At 39.3% G+C, this 24,100-nt stretch overlaps 1 protein-coding gene across 2 annotated transcripts in view; it reads right to left on the reverse strand.

The window, feature by feature from the left end:
* THSD7A (thrombospondin type 1 domain containing 7A) overlaps positions 1 to 17,508 on the reverse strand; it is a 294,507-nt gene extending 276,999 nt beyond the window's left edge. Inside the window, exon 1 of one of the 2 annotated variants that reach the window (XM_084897092.1) lies at positions 16,961 to 17,508. In XM_084897092.1, coding sequence (XP_084753218.1) covers positions 16,961 to 17,168 — 208 coding nt within the window. In that variant the 5' untranslated portion in view covers positions 17,169 to 17,508. The remainder of the gene's footprint in view (positions 1 to 16,960) is intronic. The other variant, XM_084897093.1, reaches the window with a different exon arrangement.
* Between the last annotated feature and the right edge of the window lie 6,592 nt (positions 17,509 to 24,100).

Genomic DNA, 24,100 nt, shown 5'->3' on the forward strand with positions numbered 1-24,100 from the left:
TCATCTCATTCAAAGGTAGGAGCTTGTCAGTGACCAGTGTCTATATTTCCCCACAGAAGAGGATCTGGCCCAGGGGTCAGGAAAGTGTTGGGGCAGTAAATAAAGAGGCTCAAAGGGCACCACACCTTCTGCTGGCATCACTAACATGTTTGTAATATATTAAAAACAGGGAAAGGTGGAAAATAGCTTTCCTTGAAAAATAAAATATCAAACACTTTGTCTTCATCTCAAGTTTATCTTTCCATTCTAGATGCATTAATATTATGCAAAAAGATATGATAAACACACACTTACATGTAGGGAAAATCATTGAAGATATTAGCATTGCCTTAGAATGGTTTAATTCCAACTCTCAAAGGAATGGATGTGAGTAGAATGATATGGGTCTCTACAATCCTGACTGTGGAGAGTCATTCAGAAAAATACTGGTACTTTTAAATATGCTCTGAAACTACACAATTAAATGAGAAAAACTGAAAGACTCCTCCAATGTGGCTTAATCATGATACCAACCAGAAATTTCTCACAGAACTTCCTCACAGTTCTATTACAGCAATAAATTTCTGTTCATAATGAAGATTCTGGTGCACTTCAGCCTTCTAATGGCATTTACACATCACAATAAACTACAGACTAAATTATGTGCAGTATAATGTTAGTGTTAAGTACATTTTATTGGTTTATAATATTTTAAAACTCGGTGATTTGTGTATAATGTCTCTTCTGTCCATTAAGCAGACTTTAAGATCCAAATTTCCTGTGTGCAATGGCCAAGAGAATTATCAGCTGCACAAAACAGAGAGAGAGAGAGAGAGAGAGAGAGAGAGAGAGAGAGAGAGAGAGAGAGAGAGAGAGAGAGAGAGAGAGAGAGGAAAGAGAGAGAGAGAGAGAGAGAGAGCTTAAAAGAAAGATATGAACTATACAAAAGTTTTGTAAAGATCTTCAAATGGAAAGAATACTCCAACTTTTCCTCTGGGGTAAATTTGTAATATATACTTAAAGAGAAAATAGTTCTAGAATGTGCTCATGATGCATTTAGAGGTGGCTAGTCATCTACTTCATCAAGCGGAACTTTTGATATTGTTCCAATATTTAGAAAGAGACCAGCATAGATCTGAATTCAAATTTAAAATCCCATCACACTGTTGGAAAGAGAACCCTACACCACATAAATCCCTGAATGCTGACAATCCTAATGTTCATCTCTTTTATCACATGTCCTTAAGATAAGTAGAATCTTGAGAAAAGTCATTTTTAAAGTACAAGAGACAGAATGAGAATATTTCCAAAGCCTATTTACTGTAGTATTTGCAAGGGATTTCATTTGAATAAATTTACACTAGTTCTCTCACTTCCAATAATAAATCCTAGCCCATTTCACAGCTGTATCACATCCAGCAGTCAACACTGAAATTTTGGCTGCCTGTAAACAAGGTTTTCATTCTGTCTCTTTCAGGGGAAAAAAGGAAATGAAAACTACAGCTGGATTGCAAGTCTCCCTGTGCAGAACACTGCAAAAGTTAGCATTTCTATTGTCCATAATACTTCTACTCATGAACTTTTATCAGCAGAGATACTTGGAAAATGATTTCCTGAAATTATAGGTAGAAGGCATATTGTACCCAAACACAACACAGATGTTCAGACATAGAAGGTAAGAGAGAAAGAAAAGAAAGAGCTTATTAGTAAGGAGAATTTTCATGAGAGAATGAATGGAACCTGAGACTGCATAAGACAGGTAAAGGAGATTATTACAAGTTAGAGTGTGTTTGTGGTGGAAAGTAGGATGCCATGGGAGGGTCAGAGAGAAGCTCTGTAGGTATTTGGGAAATGTAAAGTGGGATTTAGGATGCTTGTTGTATGGGGCTCAGTATAAATTCCTATGTTAAACTGTCAAGAAAATCCAGGTTAAATCTACATTACATTGTTTTTAAAAAATGGTAACATCAATAGATTGAAATTAAATACTGAATTATGCCTGGAAGCAGCACTTTATAATTTTCTATGTTAAGATTCATTGCATCACAAAAAACAAACAAACATATGAGCATATGTTTCTATTTATTATAGGGCAATTAACTATTTAGATTAAATATGTTATTATTCAATGTAACAAATTGAAGATTGTTCTGAAAAATAAATGTTAAAGTCTCAAGAACACTGTAAAATTCTCAGTTAAGATACTGAATAGTTAAAACACAAATGTGTTATCATTTCCCATATTTTCCTATGCTTGTCTAAAAGTATTAAACCTAAATTTCTGTTATTGCCTATTATTTATACCATAAATATTTTGAGTTTACCCTTCACACAAGTGAAGATTATTTCTTCTAGTATAAAAATAGTAGAAGTATGTTTCCAAGTGCTTTGTATAAAATTATTATTTTGTGTATGCTGTAGCATAAAGGAAACCAAAAGCATTGCGCTGACTGCTAATCTTATAGTAAAAGTGTGGCTTAGGTCAAATCAACTGACCTCAGGTACCCAGGTTACTTTTTCATTAGAGGAGAGCCTTCGTTCCCGCCCTACAAGAATGAGGAAATTGTGAGAACCTAGTGAAAGAACGTATGTGCTTAGGGAACTGTGGAGAACCAAGAGAACTCTAGCAGGTATTGTTAGTATACTCACTAAGCTGTAAAATCCAACTGCAACTTCTAAATTGCACTGACACTTAAATTTTTTCATTAGTTTCGCTTAGATTTCTCTATGCATTTAATTTTTTTAAATTTATCTTTATTGTTGAAAGTATTACAGATGTCTCCCTTTTTTCCCCATTGAGCCCTTCTAGCCTACACTTGCACCCTGAACCCCGGTCTTCACCACCCTATTGTCTGTGTCCAGGGGTTATGCATATATATATACATACTAGTACAAGTTCTTTGGTTAATATATCTTCCTAACCACCCCCACACACCTTCCCTTTGAGATTCAACAGTCTGCATTTTAAATAGGTGTTATTAAGTCATCCTGTCTTGGTTTAAGTCATCACAGTATAACTCATCCCACCTACATTATTTTTCTTTATTGAAGCCTTCACTATATGATCAGATGAAAAACCCAAAAGGAGTTTCTTTTAGGCATCCTATCAAGTGTGCTCATGGTTACTTCAGATTTTCCTCCTAAATGTCCTTTTATTCTTACTTTTATTTATAAATATACTTTTACTTTTCTACTACTTACTTTCTAATTACACAATGTACCTTTATTGGATCTTTAATGTATTTTCTCAAATGACCACTATACCACTGAAGTTCCTAGAAAACATAATCTCAAATAGTCTGGCAATTCCTTAAGATTCCTTAAGATCTCTTAAAATCCTGGAGTTTCCTTAAGATTAAACATAGACCTAGCAAAGAAAAGTTAAAATATATAAAAATTTGTATGCAAATGTTCATAGGAGAATTATAGCCAAAAAGTGGAAACAACTCAAATGTTCACCAACTGAGGAGTGGGTAATAAAATGTGATCTATGCAATGGAATATTATTCAGCAGTAAAAAGAAATGGGGTACTGATACATGCTACAACATGGATGAACCTTGATTAAGTAAAAGACTCCAGTCACATAAGACCACAGACAGCCTGATCCTTTTATGGGAAATGTCCAGAATAGGCCAATCTATAGATTAGTACTGAGCTGACACAGAGGAATGAGGTGATAGCTTCCTAAAGCAATCAAAATGTTCTAAAATTGATTGTGATCGGGAACACACAATTGTGTGAATATACTAAAAGCCATTGAACTTTACTCATTAAGCAGGTGAACTGCATGGAATCTAAATGATATCCAAAAAGCAGTTCAAAACTGGGTCTGTGACAGCAATTCCAATATTTTGCATATGGCCAACAAAGCAGATTCCCCTTATATATAACTAGAGGCCCGGTGCATGAGTTCATGCATGGATGGGGTCTCAAAGGGAAGGGGAGTGGGATGTCCTTGCCAGCCCAGGATCCTGATCTGTCCTGCTGACATTTGCACTGGTTATTGGGAGCCACCTGACAGTCGCTTTTATATTGTTTCTTCCTTGTGGAGCTTCTAGGGAGAAGCAGCTGTGGTGTTTGAGGCTGACTTCCAGGAGGCCAGCAGCACTGTCAGGATCATGCTGGCAGCACTGGTCCATCAGTGCCTGGCCCGTTCTCTGGAGACTGGACCTGCAAGACTACTGAGGGAGTGAGTGGCTGCGGACTGGGCAGGTCAGCTGAGTGGTGCTCCTGCTGTGGGAGCGCACTGACCATCGGGGGTAGCTCCTGCATTGAGCGTCTGCTCCCTGGTGGTCAGTGTGTATCATAGCAACCGGTCATTTAGATCACTTAGGCTTTTATATAGAGAAATGACATGGTACAATAATCTCTTCTTCCCCCAATTTTCACATGTTCATTAAATAACCAAATTCACTTAGTCTTTAGATGAATCTCTCAAGAGAGAGAATAACTTTGAGGAGAATTAACTTGAAAGCTCTGAAACTTTCATTATCCTTTGGGACATCACGGGGTTCACAGTGAGGCGGCACTTGATCAACCAAGGTTGGAAGACCACCTTGTCTGCTCTGTAATATTTATTCTCTTCTGGCATTTTCCCAGCGGAAGCAGTTCAAAGCCAGCTGTCTTATAAAGCAAGCCAAGGGAACTGAAGGAGTTACACTAAATCTTGCAGTAAAAGACAGGAAGAGAAATTTCTCTCCGCAGCAGTCAAAGCTTTCCTTGTGAATTATTGGATTCCATAAATCCCAACCCATTTTGATAACTCTCCCATTAGAGGTGTGGAGTCACCGCTGCAAGCTGTCAGGAGAAGCTGTGTTACAGAATGATTGGCCCCTATGATCTTTGCTGCATTTCTGTGATTACACACACCAGCTCAAGGCCGCGGGTGCCTCGCTCCTCCTAGCTCCTTTCATTCCACAGGGCCCGTCAACTAATGAGAACTAATGAAGCACAGCGTGTAGAGAAGTGCAGGGAAATGTTGTTGTTGGCTGACAACAGGGCTGCTCAGGCACTTTAATTTGATTTTGGTGATCCGTGTATCCTCATGTAGTCATACTCTAAAACTCAAATAAAAAGTATCTTTCAAATATCTTTTTCATGTCCCTATATATTTAAGCTTTCGATTTAGAATTACCTGATATGATTGCCAAAGGCAAAGGTTGTAAACTAGTAAGTACCCCCTAATCTAACTTGGGCTCCCCGGATGATGATGGCGGAGAAACGGCACACAGATTTAAGGTGTATTCATTTCAACACTGGTCTAATCAAAATTATAAAGTATTAAATAGCTCATATATATAAAAGCCAGACAGGATGCTCCACTATTGAAATAACTGTTTAATTAGCATTACCTAAAGGTAGCACCTCTCATAGTTTGTAAGGAGAAATACAATAGTTCGTTTATAAAATTAACAATCTTCTAAAACTCATAAATCCACATAGGACTTAACATTTGCAAATATATTCTTGTATTCCTGGTAATACTGTATCAGTCCAAATAGACTTGGCTCCTGGATTCCAGGATTTGAACAACAGCAAACTAAGGCCGAGCTCCTGATTATGGTTCTGTGTAGTCCGCACACTCCCTTCTTCCCACCCCAGCTCATTCCGAGCTTTTTATGCCTCTGAACTTGCTGTTCCTGGACATGTGCCATTTCATTTCTTCCCAATTGCTCCTCTTTGTCTGGAATTCTGAAATTCTCCCTTTGTCCATTTTGTAAATTATTTATTTTTCAAACTTGTGTTTTATGAAATCCTCCCTTTCCTGTGTCCTTCTGCAAGATAATCACCCTCCTGTTTTTTGTTTTGTTTTTTGTTTGTTTGTTTTGTGTGTGTGTGTGTATGTGTTTGTGTATGTATATGCTTCTGTTTTTACAGAAAGTTTCTTAGACAAGGATTACTTATTTACACAAAGGGAACTTGGGAGGGAGGTGTCCACATAATATTCATATTTGCTCCAAGCACAGAATTTGGCATAAAATAGACACTAAATGTCTGCAAGTTTTATTTAATCAAACCTGATCCACACAAGCTGATGGAGAAAAAGGTCATCTAATTCTAACTGTCTGGAGTCCCTGAAGTTGTGCAATGCAATGGCTCTAAATGAGCTTAATGTTTATAAGAATATATATATACATTATTGTACACACACACACACACACAGTAAAAAATAATAGCTAATCCATATTATTCCACCAGGTCTGTTACCAGTCCTGGCTTAAGGATATCAAATCAATGTAAAATATTTATAAATAATAGTTCATATAAATGATGGGCATTGCTATGCAACAGGCAGATGCTCTTGGAAAAGTTACTTCTTGGACATTTGTGCCAACATTGCAGTTTGAAGACACTGCTCAGGCACCAGAGTGACAAACACAGGAAGATGGTTAGACATAAAAGAATCTTAAAATGAAAGCTGTGTTAGTGGGAGGTCAGGCAAGGGCTTGTACAATAAGATTTTTTATATGAGCAGGTTCCTGGTGAACATACGGTTGGAACAAAGTTTTCTAAAATATATTTTCACAAAAATTCTTGTGTAATTAAGATTTTACTGAAAAGGATTCATAATTGTACATATTTTAGCCTGAGTCAGTTTGGCTCAGTGGATAGAGCATTGGCCTGCAGACTGAAAGGTCCTGGGTTCAATTCGGGTTAAGGACACATGACCCGGTTGAGAGCTCAATTCCCAGTAGGGGGCATGCAAGAGGCAGCCAATCAATGATTCTCATCATTGCTTTTCTGTCACTCTCTCCCTTCCTCTCTGAAATCAATAAAAATATATTTAAAAATAATAATAATAAATATACATGTAGGCACATACACATATTTATATACACAGAGGGGAGAGGGAGAGACAGAGAGACAGAGAGAGAGAGAGAGAGAGAGAGAGAGAGAGAGAGAGAGAGAGATCCTTTAAGGAGAGAAAAGAAGACTTTGGGAGAGGATCATAGTAGACTTCCTATGCCCTTTCATTCAAAGGGTCACAGATCACAAATGTCTTGCCAAGAATATTCTTCAGTGTTTCCACACAAAGGACTTTGGAATGCACAGTCCCACTTAAAAAGTTACACCTTCAGTATTTCCTGTATGGCAAAGACATGCATGATTTCATGTAAAAATAAAACACTAAGGCAGACTGTCTCTGTGTTTTAAAACTACACTTTGAATAACTCTGATAGCAAGGCTGAGGGCTGTGCAACTGTACTCTCAGAGCAGGTAGAAGAGGCGTTTGGGATACATATGCAGCTTCAAAAAAGAATCAAAAAGAAGGAAAGAGTGCAGACAGATGCAGGAGACAAACTCTATCTCAGGGAGAAGGCTCTTCCAGCTCACACCAGGATCACAATACGTGAGGGAAAACACTGAGCACTGACACGGGCCAGGCCCCATCTAAGTGGCCTCTGTGTTTATCTCAAGTTATCTGTAAAATAACCTGGGGAGGTAGATACTGATACTGTATCTATTGTATGGTTGAGGAATAAGAGACACAGGGAAATTACAGGCCTTAATCTTAATAAATTACAAAATTAGGTCAATACTCATTTCTGTCTGGCTCAAAAGTTTATTCTTGAACATCTAATTTTAGTTATTACACACATACAAATGTGCACAAATACGTGTTTGTTTAACTACTTGGTAATCAGTGCTTCTTTGATTTTGGGATATGGGTTCAATTCTTTACAACTAATTACTTTTATTGTCAATGAGAAGTACCTGAATACAATAGATCCCTCTGCCACTTACAGTTGCACTCTCTGGTTTTAGTAGAGAAAACAAAAACAATAATTTAAATAGTGCAACCCCAAATAGGCACTATCTGTGTTCTGACGCCATTCTTTAGGAGACATATTACTACTTGTAAACACATCCATCTATGATACGCAGAATGTCCTGTTATTGCTTCTGCTATTATAATCCAAGGGACAACTTTTAATGCAGAATATGTACACAATTTGAAAGCCCTACATTGGCCATATATCATAAGTTAAATTATTCAAATTACATAGTCAATGCCTGTGCTTAATACATTTGTTTGGGAAAATTAATTTTCCATCAAGCATTCTCTATAGTTCTAGGTTAACTACTTCAATACTGTCTTGTACATCTACCCCTATGTACACACACAAACTACTTCTGAGTCACTGTTCTACCACCACCATTCTGTGTGTGCTCAACACTCTGTGTCCGTGGGAAGCTCTGTGGGAGCAATCAAAGTAGCAGGATAGTTCCCAGACAGCTTACCAGGGCCTAAGGACAGTGGACTTCCACGGCTTCCCAAAAGTTCAGAAGGATATTGTATGGCAGCCTTATACCAGCCTATTGCTTCCTCCATGCAAGAGCGAGAAGGAGTGCATATACAGCTAGATGATTTATAAACCAGACCACAGTTAGCAATACAGCACGCGTGTTGTACGCTTGAAAATCTCACATTCGCAAGCTCAAATTAACCTTTAATATAGCAGACCATTTTCTTACCTTTCAAGGGACTGTTCATCACGCCCAAACTCTATCACAATGTATCCCCCTAATGATGAAACAAACTAGACCAGTTTAGGCCCAATTCCATGTATTCTTTACTTAACTTCCATGTGTGCCTTCTCTTTATAAAACAATTGTCTTTAGTGTAGTTCATACTATCAGGGCAAGAAGTACATGTGCAGCACAGTGGACTGAGACTCCGAACTATCACATGAATTCCCCCTGTTCATGCTACTCATCTTCATATTTTAATAAGAATGCAGACCCCTTCACCAGAGAAGAAACATTGAAGGGTAATTACACAGATGAAAAGATGATGCTCAACATCTTATGTCATTAGGGAATAGCAAATTGAAACGACAATACACACCTATTAAAATAACTAAAATTCAAAACACTGACAACACTGGTGAGGAGAATGTGGAACAACAGAAACTTTCACTCGTTGCTGGTGAGAATACAAAACGATGCCTCCACTTTGGAAGACAGTTTGGTAGTTCCTTACAAAACTAAGCATATTCTCCCCATATGATCCGGTGGCCGTGCCCCTGGGTATTTACCCAATGGAGTTGAAAACCTGCACATGGATGTCCATAGCAGCTTTATTCATAATTTCTGAAACTTGGAAGCACTAAGATGTCCTTCAGCAGGTCAATGGATAAATTGTGCTACATCCATACAATGAAATATGATTCAGTAATTAAAAGAAATGAGTTATCAAGCCAATAAAAGGCATGAAGAAAAATTAAATGTACGTTACTAGGTGAATGAAACCCATCTGAAAACGCTCAACTGGATTATATCAACTACATGACATTCTTAAAAAAGCTTAAGTATGGAGAAAGAAAAAAGATAAGTGGTTACCATGGATGTAGGGGGAGGGAGAGAGATGAAGGGATGAATAGGTGAAGCACAGAGGCTTTTTAGGTCACTGAAACTACTCTCTATGATACTTAATGGTGGATACATGTCATTATATATTTGTCCAAGCCATAAAATGTACATTAGGTGAACCCTATCATAAACCATCGACTTCAAATATAATTTTTAAAGAATGACGATGATTTGCCTGTTTTATCTTTTCTCTCCTTGTTTTGTTGCTTGCTTACAATGTCTCACTATCCCCCAGGTTTCAGCAGTCATGCATAGCTTCTCCTAAATTTACTGATGTTGCTTAGTAAATTCCACGTGACCCATCTCTATGATGTCTCCTGGGGCCTAAAGCCATTTGAACATTATTGTCCATATAAAGGAGCACATTTATGCTTTAGTCCTTATTTCATTTATTTCCTCATAATATTATATTAATATAATAATATGGGAACAATAAGAGTGATAAAAAAAGATTATGATTTCACATACTTTCTACTATGCTTCCCCCACTCCTTGCCAATGTGTTTAATTGTGATATCATTTCCTCTAAATACCACTTTTCTTTCTGCTTGGGTACCTGGACATTAAATGTAACTTCCTTTATCATTCATCATTTTAATGCATTCTAAAATTATCAAGAGTAAAAAAGTTAGAAAAAAGTCTCTACCTTAAGACTCATTAGCACCTCTACCCACACTCTGTGATGGCCTTGTGATAGGAAAGCTGTATTTTCCCCAATGCTTCTTCCTCAATGCTTCTTTGTTAAGGACCACTCTAAAGTGCCTTTATATTAATTCCAAGCACCTCCTAGACTGAGAGGCCTCCACCCTCCCCTTCCCACAGAGATCCCGCTGCACAGTGTCACCATTCCAACCTATGTCACCATGATGGCTTCACGGCCTCCTAAAAGGTTCCAAAGCACATCACACTTCCCCAGCACCCTAGTCAGAATGTCAGCATCTCACCCCGCCAACATCAAGCCAGTTTCTACAGAGCAACAATCCCTAGAAAAAGTCAGGGTGTGTGCTGCTCTACAGCACTCCTCATATCAGTCCTGGCTGGGGCTTCCATCACTTTCCAAACCAGGCACCTACCTGCAGTTTCCATAAGGAGTGACCTGAGTTACCACAGTCCATTGAGAAAATCACCTGAACATCTGACTTTGTGATCCAAATAATTAATGAATTTTGAGCACTAACTGTGTTATGTATGCTAAGAAAGAAGGGTAGGAAAACAAGGCAAAAACTGTAATATTTAAAACATGTATTTTTTTTTTTCCCCCGAAACCGGTTTGTCTCGGTGGATAGAGCATTGGTCTGCGGACTGAAGGGTCCCAGGTTCTATTCCGGTCAGGGGCATGTACATTGGTTGCGGGCACATCTCCAGTAGGGGGTGTGCAGGAGGCAGCTGGTCGATGTTTATCTCTCATCAATGTTTCTGACTCTCTATCCCTCTCCCTTCCTCTCTGTAAAAAAATCAATAAAATATAATTTAAAAAAATTATTAAAAAAAACATGTATTTTTTATTAATTTCAGAGAGAAAGGAAGAGAGAGAGAGAGAGAGAGAGAGAGAGAGAGAGAGAGAGAGAGAGAGAGAGAAACATCAATGCTGAGAGAGAATCATTGATCTGCTGCCTCCTGCTCATCCCCCACTGGGGATGGAGCCTGAAACGCCCTGATCGGAATCAAACAGCAACCTCCTGGTTCATAGGTCTATGCTCAATCACTGAGCCAGCTGGCCAGGCAGTATTTTTTATGTTTATTTAAATAATCATCTAACAAATAAATCAAAATAATGCATAAACTACAAACAATTCTACTGTAACATAATTTAACTTGAAGGCATATGTGACTATGTCAATTACAAGAATGTGAAATGTCAGATTCTTGAGAAATCCCCTGAGACAGAACACAAAACCAAGTATTAAAAAACTCTAATAAAATAATTCAGCCTGAATTTTCTGCTTAAAATAATTTTGTGGTCTTTAGTCCATGCTGTATACAGATGTGCCAAAGGGGGGGGAGGGGGGGAAGACAAGCCTATAATAAAATAACTTCTTTCCAGATTTGTTTTGTTTTCCATGGTGTACTTTAGTTGGAGAACACAAATAAATGTGTTGGATCATATAATTCTACAAGTATCCTTTTTAGGGGATAAAAAGATAAAGAATGCAAAGAGAACTAGCATTTAGAATGTTCACTATATTTAAGGCATTGTGCTAGATACTTGCTAGTTACTACCTATTAAATCACCACAAATGCCCTCTCACTCCAGAACTTCTGCACCATTCCAAGGTAAGGAAATGAAGTCAGAGAGTTTTAGTAACTTGACCATCAGGAAAAAGCAAGTTTTAAACAGAGGCTCGTCTGAACATGGATTATGTTCATTCCATCTCACCATACTGTCTCCTTTATAATGTGCTGGAGTACCTACCACTCTAACTGTATCAATTTGTCATTTCTAGTGCATTTACAAAAATCTATGCTTTAGAGAAAGTTAATGCACATTACTGGACCTGCTCCAGGTCATAAAATTAAGTAGCCAATGCTTTCTATAACAGAAGAACAGCAAAAATAAAACTACCATTTACTAGAGTCCTAGTATGTTTCAAGCATTCTACTAGGACATTACATGTTACCATATTTAATCCTCAGAAAACCTCTATGGAATACATAATGGAGATAGAAAAAAAAAGAGTTCAGGAGGTGAAATAATTTTATAGGTAACAAGGGTATATTTCTATCCATGTTGCTCTGGATTAACTGACATTGATACCCACAATCTTTCCACTCTGCTCCATGCCTATCCTCACTTAATGAGCAAACTGTGTCATATTCCAAATTAAGGCAAACTGAAAGCACAATTGAAGTGCAAATCATTTTTATTAAGATAATGCCACTCTCATGTTACTATGACCTGAATGGCATCCCTTTCTCCTTTGTTATTTAATGAATAGTAAGATTAAGACTGATATTTTTCCATAAACACTGCAAAACATTTTATATTAGTACAAGTACATGAAAGAAAAAAAAAGGATATTACTTTTTTACATTCCACTGAAGCATGGAATTCTTTTATGCACAATCAAGGAGGTAAAAGACAGTGATTGTCATTAATAGTATTATCTTGTATTGGCTGAACCTTCTTCAGAAGCATTTAATGTGACAAAGAATTTCCTTGAGAGAAACTCACACCTTTAAATACCCTCACCACCTGAATTCTGAGCAACAGCTAGCATGTACCTATTTATTGAATTTCAATGTAATTTCATTATTAAAACAGTTAATTCAATCACTTCAAGACCTTTTAAATATACATCTCTATGACAAAAATTGATAGAGATTGAATGTATTCTCTATTTTCTGCCTTACTCCTGTTAAGTCAACCACATTTTGTTCCATGCACTGATACTCTTAATTTAGAATTGCAGATGAACAGAATTAGCCATAATTATTATTGAAACAATTCCATATTCTAGAATATTAAGAAGGAAATAAGTAGCTTATCAGAAAAACTAATTATTCACCTCCCAATAATAAAAATGTGCTTTACCTCCATGTTTAAATGTTTTCAATTATTCTCATAAAGACAATTTGAAAGTTACCTTTCAAATGACTCTGACAAAAAAGCTGTGGTACATGTATACAATGGAATACTACTCTACCGTAAAAAAAAAAAAAAAAAAAAAAAAAAAAAAAAAAAAAGGGAGAAAATTTTACCCTTTGCAATAGCATAGATGGATTTACAGAACATGATGCTAAGTGAAATAAGCCAGTCATAGAAAGACAAGTATCATATGGTTTCATTCATATGTGGAATTTAATTAACAAATCTAGCTCATCCTTCAAAATCCAGATCAATATTAGCTTTTCTTTTAAAGCCTCCACAACCCCCTTTATCAACTACACAACCTCTCTGCTCTAATAATGTTTTATTATAACTACTAGAGGCCCAGTGCATGAAATTCATGCGTTGGGGGGGAGGGATCTTAGCCCAGCCTGCACCCTCTCCAATGTGGGATCCCTCTCACAATCTAGGACTGCTGGCTCCCAACTGCTCGCCTGCCTGAGTTCCTGATTGCCCCTAAGCACTTCTGCCTGCCAGCCTGAACACTCCCTAACCACTGCCATGCCAGCCTGATTGATGTCTAACTGCTCCCCTGCCAGCCTGTTTGCCCCCAACTTCCCTCCTCTGCTGGCCTGTGAACCCCTAACTGCCCTCACCTGCAGGCTTGATTACCCACAACTGTCCTCCCTTGCAGGCCTGGTCCCTCCCAACAGCCCCCCCCTGCTGGCCATCTTGGGATGGCCATCTTGTGTCCACCTGGGGATAGCCATTTTGTGTGTTGGAATGATGGTCAATCTGCATATTACTCTTTTATTAGATAGGAGAGAGGCCTGGTACAGGGGTGGGGGCCAGCCAGTTTGCCCTGAAGGGTGTACGGGATCAGGGTGAGGTTCCCTTGGGGTGTGGGGCAGCCTGTGCAAGGGGCCTGAGGAGGCCAGCCATGCTGACCCCGCCCCCTCAGCAACCCAAGGTATCTGGAATTTATTTATCTTCTACAATTGAAACTCTGTAGCCTGGAGCTGAGCCAAGCCTTCTGCTCACTCGTGGTGGCAGCCATTTCTGTTGAGATTTATTTATCTTTTATAATTGAAACTTTGTAGCCTTAAGTGGCGGCCTGGGCCAGCAGGGTGTGCAGAAAGCTTGGCTTCCTCCATCACAGGGGAAACCCAAGTCTCTCTCCTGCTCTCTCTGTGGTGGCAGCCATCTTGGTTGGGTCAATTTGCATACTCACTCCTGATTGGCTGGTGGATGTTGCTTGTGGGTGTAGCAGAGTGGTGGTTAATTTGCATATTACTCTTTTATTAGATAGGATAGTATGCCATGTTGTAATTATTGTATATGTACAGCATTATTCAATTGTGAGTTTCTTGAGAGTAGGGATGACAATAGCCTAGACAGCTTCTACTGCAACAGTGACTTCATAAAAGTCACACAGGGAGTCATCAATAATTCTTTGTTGTGGGTTGACAATAAAACTTTCATTTAATATACAATTTACATTAAATTTTCATATAATATGTAGTATATAGTATATGTGTCATAAACTTCATGTACTATGTTCATATATCAATATATATATATATACACATATATATACTCTATCTATGCATGTCAATACACTAAGTATGTATATATATGAATATATGCATGTTTATGGTATATGTACATGTACATACATTTGTAGCACTTTCAGGCTGACAAGGCCCTTGGGTATTATCTTTTCTAATGAATGAATATTACAAAATAGGAAACCAAGAACCAAATTACTTTGGCATTCAATGACTTTGCCAATGTTCTATAGCTTGTTTTTGTAAACACAGTGTTAGAGTTCTTGTCCCAGTTTCTCATCCTATGTACTTTTCACTGTATCACTTCAAAAATCTCACCAAAAATGTGACCCCCCCATAATATGCTATACCAAGACCAACCTTTCCCCAATGGAATGCATATCCTGGACTGTCTCACTTCATTTTCTCCCCCAATTCCCTTTCTGGGTCTTCATTTTCATCAAATGAGAAACACTCATGATTCTGTCACCTCGGTGTTTTCATTTACAATGTATCCCTCACCTTTAAATATTCCCTAGTTGCTCTGATAACTACTCTCAATTCCTTTATAGATATGGTAATGTCTCTTTTCCCTCTCAAAAATAAGAAAGAGGTCATTATTTTGCCCTCCAGTTTAATTCAGCATTTTTTTTTTTTTTACCAAACCGAGGATCAACAATAAAAAGATGTCTTTATCATTCTCTTCATACCAGCTTATTTATGTCTGAACATGAACATAACTTTGGAGTTTACAGATTACTTCCCATAACTCACTCATTTGCTCTTCATAACACTATGAATAGTCAGAGAAGGTATCATCATATTTATATGCAGCTGAAAACACCAAGGGTCAAAAGTAAACTGCCAACGTTCCTACAGCTAGCAAGAGCTGAAACTGGTGCTGGAACCAAGGTCTCCATATCCTTGCTCCTGACAGCTTTCCACTATTTTAAACTGTTTATTTGGCTTGGGTTGCCACCATGACATTTATGTTGACATATATTGGCACCTCCGTTCCTGCACTCGAATGTTGCCTGGACTCTTCCTCTATCTGAATGACTACTTCGCTCTTGTTATTTTAATAGCACACATTTCAACCAGCCAAGTACTATTTTGAGCATCCAAATAATACTATTTAATGGAAATTATAGTTTGGTTATTGCTTGTTATGACTGAGCTTTTGAAAAGTAAAGCCATGACTTTAGCTAAATTAGAGATCTTCAACCATTGGTTTTAAATTGAAATTAATTAATCTGATTTTATCTACATCCACTCATCAACTGATCTGTAAACTGCAAGCATGAAGGAGAATGGCTAACACTCATCCAAATGGCTTTTCTAAAAATGTGTGTGTTTGTGTGTGTGTTTCATGCACGATTGTAAGGCAAATTGTGTACATTAGCTTTAAGTCCATTTCTGTCCAAACCCACTAAGTTGTTGGATAGCTGAAACTTCTTTACGAATTTGGTATAACTATAGAGCAGACTGATCTGTGTAGCAGAGGGCTACAGACCGCTGAAGTAACTTGTTTGCAATCCCAGGTTGAAAACATACATACCCTCCTCCCCCTCTCTACTGCATCCTTCTCTTAATATTTAGGCATCATTGCTTAACATGGATCCATGGCCTTAAGCGGTAAGCACAATGTTTCTCACTTCACTCCGATAAGCATCGCAAGTTTCAAGTCTGCTCCAGAATTCTCAGTGTCCTCTGGAGGAGGGCGGAGCCGCTGGAGAGGGGGTAGTCTTCCCTCACTCCATTGTTTTCCTGCCTGTCACTGCCCTGCCAGGTCCTCTAGTCAGCACTCTGCCAGGAGGTTCAGAGGAACGATTCATTCCTTGCTGCTTTTGTGGGTTCAAAACAAGGCAAGAGAATCCTCCAGACGGAAAAAGTTTAAACATCCTAACAATTGTGCCCTTTAAAATTCGCCGGTGGAGGACTGAGCTGCACCTGGTCTCTGCGAGTTCACTGGAGCCACGTCTGCGGGTCAACTGTCAGAACTGCCCTTGTCTGGCCCGTTCCCACGTGTCCCTCGGATCACAAAGCTATACTTAGCACATTCGATCCTACAAGCGCCCCTCCGCATCATGGCACTGAGCAAAGAGTTTGCCTCAAGACAGCACAGAGAGACTGGGGCTACCCTGTGTGCGGGCTCTCTGCTAGACACAGATTGAAGAAAGTCACATCAGAATGAGAATCCAGAGGTGAACAGCACTGCACTTCATCTCCAAAGTGCAGCGCAGCCGGCTGCCCTTCCTAACTGCGGAGCTGCCAGAGAGAGAGAGAGAGAGAGAGCTCATTCCAGCGGCTCAGGGATGCCTCGGAGTTGTTAGGTTTCTCTTTCCCAATAGCCTGGGACATGACCCAATTCCCTTCCTACGCATCACACTTTTCTCTTTAGGAGCCCAGCACAGCCGGACCCTCGTGGACGAGCACAGGGTCCCTCCTGAAGCCCGCAGTGAAAAGGTGTGAATGGGGGGGGAGAAGGGGCCGAGCTCGGTCCCACTTACCAGTCTTCCACAGATAGAGGGTGGGCGCGTCCGCCTCGCCCGGCGCCGCAGCCCCAGCCCCGCGGGCGCCCGGGCACCGCAGCAGCAGCAGCAGCAGCAGCAGCGGGAGCAGCGGGAGCAGCGGGAGCAGCTGCCGGACGCCCCGGCCCCCGCCCCGGCCCGCGGCTCCCGGGCTCCGGGGCGCAGAGCGCCTTGTTGGCAGCCCCATGCCGCCTGCAGCCGCTCCAGGGTCCGGATCCCGAGAACACGGACGGCAGGGGATTTTTTTCTGCGCCCTCCGAGCGTCTTCCCCAAGGAGTGCAGAAAGCAGAGCTGTGCCCCGCTATTGTTCGTTTCCCGAGGAAAAGCAGGGAAAAAGCTCTTTTAACACCGGGGAACAATAGCGTCCGCGGTGGCCCTGGCTGCCTCCGCCGCCGCCGCCGGCGGGGATGCTGCTGCGGCTGCCATTCCGCGCTCAGTGGCAAGTCCTAGTGGCGAGGGAGCGAGCGAGCGAGCGGGCAGCCGTCTGCAGGGGGCCCGGCTGGCGGAGCGGGTCCTCCAGTCCGCGAGCTGCGCAGCGCCCGCCGCCAGCTGGAGGGGGTGGAGGGGGTGGAGGGGTGGGGGGTGGAGGGGTGGGGGGTGGAGGGAACGTGAGCCCGAAGAGGGAGAGGGGGCTGGAGGCGGGGGTGGGGGGCGAGAGCCAGAGGGCGAGCAAGGAAGCCAGCGAGCGGGACCCAGAGGGGGGCGACCAGATGCGACACGCCAGCCCAAAGAACTCCCATGCACATGGTGCGATGAAATATGTTTGGGAGGCTGCACCAATGAAAAGAATCATCATCCGCCAGGCTCTCGCTCGTGACAAATAGCAGGCACTGAGATGCCCCCTCGTCACCCAGCGAGTCCAACGCTGGGTGGAGAGGCATGCTCTTCTCTATGTGTACACAAAGCATCATCCGCGTTTGCCATTTATTGTAACCGCTATCTTCCGGGTCATTTTTTGAGGGAGCAGTACTCAGGATCAGATTGGGGGGGGGGGGGGGGAACACAGTAAAACATCTGAAGGTGTTTACTTGCTGCTGAAATGTGCTTAACCACTTTTTAAAATGTTTTTTAAAACAATTTGTTCTCAATAAAATTGTAATATTGATCACCTCTGACACATCAAAGTACATTGTGTTTTAATAAGATTTTTTTTAAAAAAAAATAGAATTAGTATGCAGTGAGTATTCACAATGCTATCTAGTTATATAGTTTTACAAAAAGTAATCAAAAATAGTATTTCAGATAAAGAGTCAATAAAAGTGCTAGTCCTTTATCTACTTCTTTTTGTCCAAAATAGGCTTGTGAATAAAATTAAAGGGAAAACTAAGTTTCTTTTTTTTTTTTTTTTTTATAGCTCTAAATTCTTTACTTAAAAATCCCTGGCTCTAATTTGTCTGAACTCTTAGTGTAGAAAAATATAATCTAAAATACCTCATGGGTTTGGGTCTTTTGTTCTTTGTGTTTTCACTTTCTTAAACTAGTAGTAACAGAGGGATGTGTGTGAAATCTGATAATGCTTGGCCCTTTCTCTTTCTCTCCCCCCCTCCCAATTATGACCTTTTACTAACTCATTTCCTAGTAAAGCTAAAATAATAGCAAAGCATTTAGCCCATTAAAAACTTTGCAAAGAGAAAGCTATTCGCATCGGGTCAACATCAATGTTTGGCCAAATAAAATAAAATTTAAAAAGCAGGAAAAATACTTTTATGAATGTACTCCATCTGCAGAGCCAACCGAAGAGTTTACATTGTGGAAGCTACTGTTTCTGAAAAAGGAAACCTTCCATAAAGCTCTCCTGGGACGCCTGTCATTTTGCAGATCATTCCAGACACAGCCCTTCTGCGTGCATTAGATTAAGAGCAGGTTTGATCAAATAATCTCCAGATCCTGCCTGTTTAAGTATTCTGACATGAGAGGAAATTAGTAACGTTGAAGGTTGCAAATTCCTTCTTTGTTTATTTTCCACTCTGTTAGGCCTGTAAGAGGGAATTAAAAGCTCAGAGAGCCCTAGCTATGTGAGTCTGTGATTAGGAGAGATAAGCTAGTGTGGATTACTGTTTCTTCACTGGTGAGAAACAGGCAACAATCAAAAGATTATGGGTTGATCTTAACTAACGTGTGGCTCCCTGAAGGAGTACACCAACCCAGAAACAGTTACTACACCAAAGAAAAATAGGACCTGCTTGGCTCTGTCCTCTTTGGGAAAACTGCCGTGCCACTAATGGCAGTGTTTTCCTATCCTGCTTGTTTTCATTTCTCAGCTAGCAAGGGCCCTAAACCCTAAAATCCAGTAACTGGCACAGGGAGGATTTCATACCACAAGTACTCTGTTAATATCATCCCGTGCTAAGCATTCTTGGGAAGTCCAAATCAATTCACCAAGTAGAAACTCATTAATAAGAACGGAAGACAGAGAACTAAGGAGCCTAGTTAGTACAATTTAATATACAGGGTAATTACTGAGCCATTTGAAAAGTCATCAGAAGCCATACCTAATAGCTTAATGTCAAAAGAAAATTTAAGATTCTAGTCTTTATATTTACCCATGGTTGTATAATAATGGCTCAACTGGGGAAAAGGTTTAAACATGATAGCCACAATTTCAAGCATTCGATTTAAGAGCCAGGGGCCACTTCTGAGTCAAAATTTGCTGCCATCTAAAAATACACAACCAGAGTGAATATTCTGCAATACTGTTTGAAAATAGCCAACAACTGGTTTCCTTCTTCTAATTCCAATTTATTCAAGGCTTACGGATCACACACAAACATGCAATACACAATCAGTCAGCGGGAAAGACATCTCTGGACAAGGTTACAGAAACTAAGTCATATAAACATCTGTCTCCACCACTGCCACATATCTGTTCCATAACAATGTCATTATTGCACTTGAGGACAGAAATGTATGGGTCTCTGAGGAGACACAAGCGATATATATATTCAGATGCATGCTCCTTTGTGAAAGCTGTAGTGTCCAGCTGGGTAAATCCTATCAATAAAACTGATAGACGGCAAAAGAGAGCAAGACATCGCATTCTTTGTTTTCTAGAGTATGATATAAATAACGTACAAATGCTTAATGACATGATGTCAAAATTTAGTCATGAGAAGTCTCAAGGATGCAGATTAAATTGACCATCTGTACAGCCTGCCATGAAGTAAATCGTTCATCATTTTTCATGAAGAACTGTTCACGTATTAATGAGCCAGGGCTATAAAAGTTTTCCAAACCAATGGATGAAAAATGCAAAGCATATTTTTTAATGCTTAGAAGTGAGACAATTCTGAACCTATCACCTCTCATGTGGTATCCTTTCATCTGTCTTTATTATTTTTCTATCATTTCCAAACTCCAGAGAGTGGGGGAGGGTAGGAACATATCTATGTATGTGTTTTTTATTAGGGAACAGGAACATATCAACATATTTTGTAACTTGTAAGACATGGATAATGACTTTCAATGATTGGTACTAACATTTAAAATCAATCATCAAAAATTCAATTACTTGACAGGGAAAGAGCTTTTGATATCATCAGTTTTTATGAATAAAAACAATAACTAAGTGAAGAAATATAGTTATTCATAGATAGAGTGTTATATAGGGTAGTGTCGAACAATGTCCATTTTGAAACAAACATTTTAAATATTTTTCCCTACATAAATGCATCTTGCCCTATTTAAGGAATTCTGTTTGTGTGGCCTCTAGGTGTCATACTTGACCAAGATTTAGGGTAGACAAAATTTATTTTGGGCTTCTTTCTATTCCCCACTTCTTGCCACACCCACCAAATTTTTAAAAGATAAAACATTTAACTTTTTAGCTTTGTAATAAGTAGCCATAGATTTTCTTTTCTCTCCCAAATCTGACTAAAAGTCACCTTCTATATTCCTCTTAATTTATTTTACTTTATAATGACTTTTGTTTGTTAGTTAGTTGGATGGTTGAATGGTTTGCTAGTTTGTAGGGATGTGTAGTGAAGGGAGAGTAGATGCTAAATTTCAGATAGTTTCACAAAATTAAACCTGCTTGGAAACAATAAGAATCTACTATAAATAGTGGGACCCCTTGTTTTGAATATCAGGTAAAAATGTAGAATACTTTGATTCAGATCCCTCTAAGGCTGGAGGAATGATCACTTACCGTAAACCTTACAATGAGGATCCCATCATATATGGTACTGAGACTTTAGCAGCCCCCAGTACAAGGTAACACCAGAATGTTAAAAAAAAAAAAAAAAAAAAAAAAAAAAAGGTCACCAGTGGTGACCTGGGAGACTGTTTCTATAGGAAACACCCTGGCAGAAGGCATTAACCAAAGAACATGTATACGAAACCCATGGACACAGGCAGCAAAGTGGTGATGGCAGAGGGAAGGGGGATTAGGTGGAAGAGGGTAACGGGGATGAAATGGGTCATCTGCAATAGTGTCAACAATGAAAATAAAGTATAGAGGCACAAAGTATATAAGCGTAACAAAATTCACTACTATAATCACCAGTTGTGTTGATGTCCTACTGATGTATAATAAGAAGGCATAGGCCTTTAACAAACAATTGAAAAGCCCAGGAGTCCTTGAAAAGAGATTCTTGCCCCCTGCATTAACAGAGTGAAAAGGACACATATGCTGTAGCCGGTTTTGCTCAGTGGATAGAGCGTCGGCCTGCGAAATTAAGAGTCTTAGATTTCATTGCAAGCTCAATTCCCAGCTGTGGTTGGGGCACAAGCAGGAGGCAACCAACTATGTGTCTCTCTCACGTTGATATTTCTCTTTTTGTGTCTCTCACCCTCCCTTCCATTTTCTCTTAAAAAACAAAACAAACAAAAAAAAAGGTGGGCACATCTTCTTTCTTGCTGGGCCTGCCCCATCTCCTCTCCTAGTTTGCAGGCTGATAGCTAGAACTCATCCTACTATATGATGGATCGTAACAAACTACATGGCAAAGGTGCTTCAAGAAGTAGCTAAGTTAAGCATACACAGAAATTTAACAATGTTTTCCATGTATAATAGTTAGTGATGAGTTTGAAAGTCACAGGATACCATAATTTCTCTATCCATTTTATTTTGTCCAAATTAGAAATGGCTTTCTGAAAATCAGTGATTCTGTAGAGAAATTGTGCAGTGAAAAAATACACAGATACTTGTCTAACTTGAATTTATGTACAGTACAAGGTCCATGATAGAGGCATGATAAGTACTTGTGAAAAGGAGGAAATAATTTAAATAATTCATATTCCAAAAATTTTAAATTGTTTTTTAATGTAGTAATTAGAAAGAAAGAAAAAGTTTGCCCAAATGTTTCAAGACAGATATGCACAATGAATTCAAGGACAGTACTTTCCTAAAAAAGAATGAAGCTTGTCATACATAATTACCCATAAATGAACTAAAAAAAAAAAAAAATGAAGCTTGTCCTTGAGCTAAAATTTTATTATATAAAAGTTATACTTGGTTTAGAAAAATTGACAAGTATTGTTGACAGTCCTGCTACTGATTATTTTAAGTTGATAAATCTTTCTTTGCTCAGAGAATGGCCTTTCTTTGTACTTCTGCTTGGTGGGTGGTGAAAAGAGACCAGCTGTTCAACACATCTTGACATTTACAGATGCAAAAGCATTCATTCTTGTAGAATGAGATATGCTTACCTCTCAAACATCATGCATTATAATGCAATAAAAAAAATCTATAGTGATGTAGAATTCACTGTGTGACAATGAAAAATCAAGTTCAGTGTAAGATGAAGATATGACACGTTGAGAGGAAAAAACAAACGTCAGTAAATTAGCTCCATCCACTATACTACCCTGTGGTGACAGCAGACATCACTACCAATTTTCTCAAGCTGCTAGTACATGTCTGTAACTGAAAATAGTACGAAAAGCTTTTTAATTAATTGCTACTGGCAGATCTGCTACTTCTAAAAGTTTTTCCCTTGAGATACAGATGCTAACCTGTCTCAGCATATGACAATTGCATCCTTTTGCAATTTACAAAGAAAATAACTTTTCTTTCATTTGCTAATCTGTGGCTTGGAAACTATTGGAGTAGATCTGAGGTGGTGATAAAAGGAAAAAAAGAAGGTATTTAAAAATATTTTCCTTTTCCTTTTTAAGTTGAACAATGGGTAGAGAGCTGCCAGATTTTGGCTAAACAATAGCTCAACATCCAATTTTACTTTCCTCAACTGAAAAGATGAACTTAAGCAGATAAACTGGGATGTCAGAACTCAATGTAAAAAGGTCCAAAGTGTGGGCAGGATGCCCTTATAATCGCATGTGTCTCTAAATGAAAAGTGACAGAAACCCCATCTTGCAGCTGATTGCGTATTCTGAAGTTGTTACATTTTTAGTCCAAATTAAAAGTAGGAATATAACTCTGACTTAAGAGCAACACTATCAAACTTATGAGAGCCAGAAATCTAGATCTAAGCCCTTCCCATTATACCCAGGTGTGGTTATGGGAAAGTTCATAGTACTCAATTTTATTACAGTTCTTAAGTGATCTCTACTATATTCTCCAATCAAACCCTTGATGAAAATTGACCCATTCATTCAACCAACGGGGAAACATTTATTGAGTCCCTACTATGTGCCAAGCACTGTGTCAAGCTCTGGAGATACAGTGACTTACACATCATGTATCACTCACTGAGCCTTCATGTCTGCGTGGCACTGAGCTTGGAACTGTATGTGCTATTCAAACCGCCGAGTTCCTCGACTCTAGGACAACATAATATTATGACCAGCATTATGTACACAAAGGTAAAATGTAATATGAAGAAAGAACACAGGAGCAAGAGAGAAACTTATTAATGTGTTAATACCTAGGGTTTTCTGTGGGCATGTAAATAACTATCAGTGGGCATTATCCTCAATCGATTACTTTGCAGAATAAACTCCCCAGAAAGGCAGGCCACACAGTGTGTAATGAACAGAAACTTCCTGCTCTCTGTGTTGTCACTGCTGATGTGTGAATCCTGCTGTTTTCACATTCCAGGCTGCTGAGATGACCGCACTTTCTTGGCAACTGAAAAGGAAGCTTACTCTGGTTTCTGCCTTAAGGAGCAAGGGACAAAACCTATAATCCATCTTCATTCCACCCCGTGTGACTTAAAAGGT

The sequence above is a fragment of the Pipistrellus hanaki genome (genome assembly GCF_964339955.1).
Source record: "Pipistrellus hanaki genome assembly, chromosome: 10".
In the NCBI taxonomy this organism is placed as follows: Eukaryota; Metazoa; Chordata; class Mammalia; order Chiroptera; family Vespertilionidae; genus Pipistrellus; species Pipistrellus hanaki.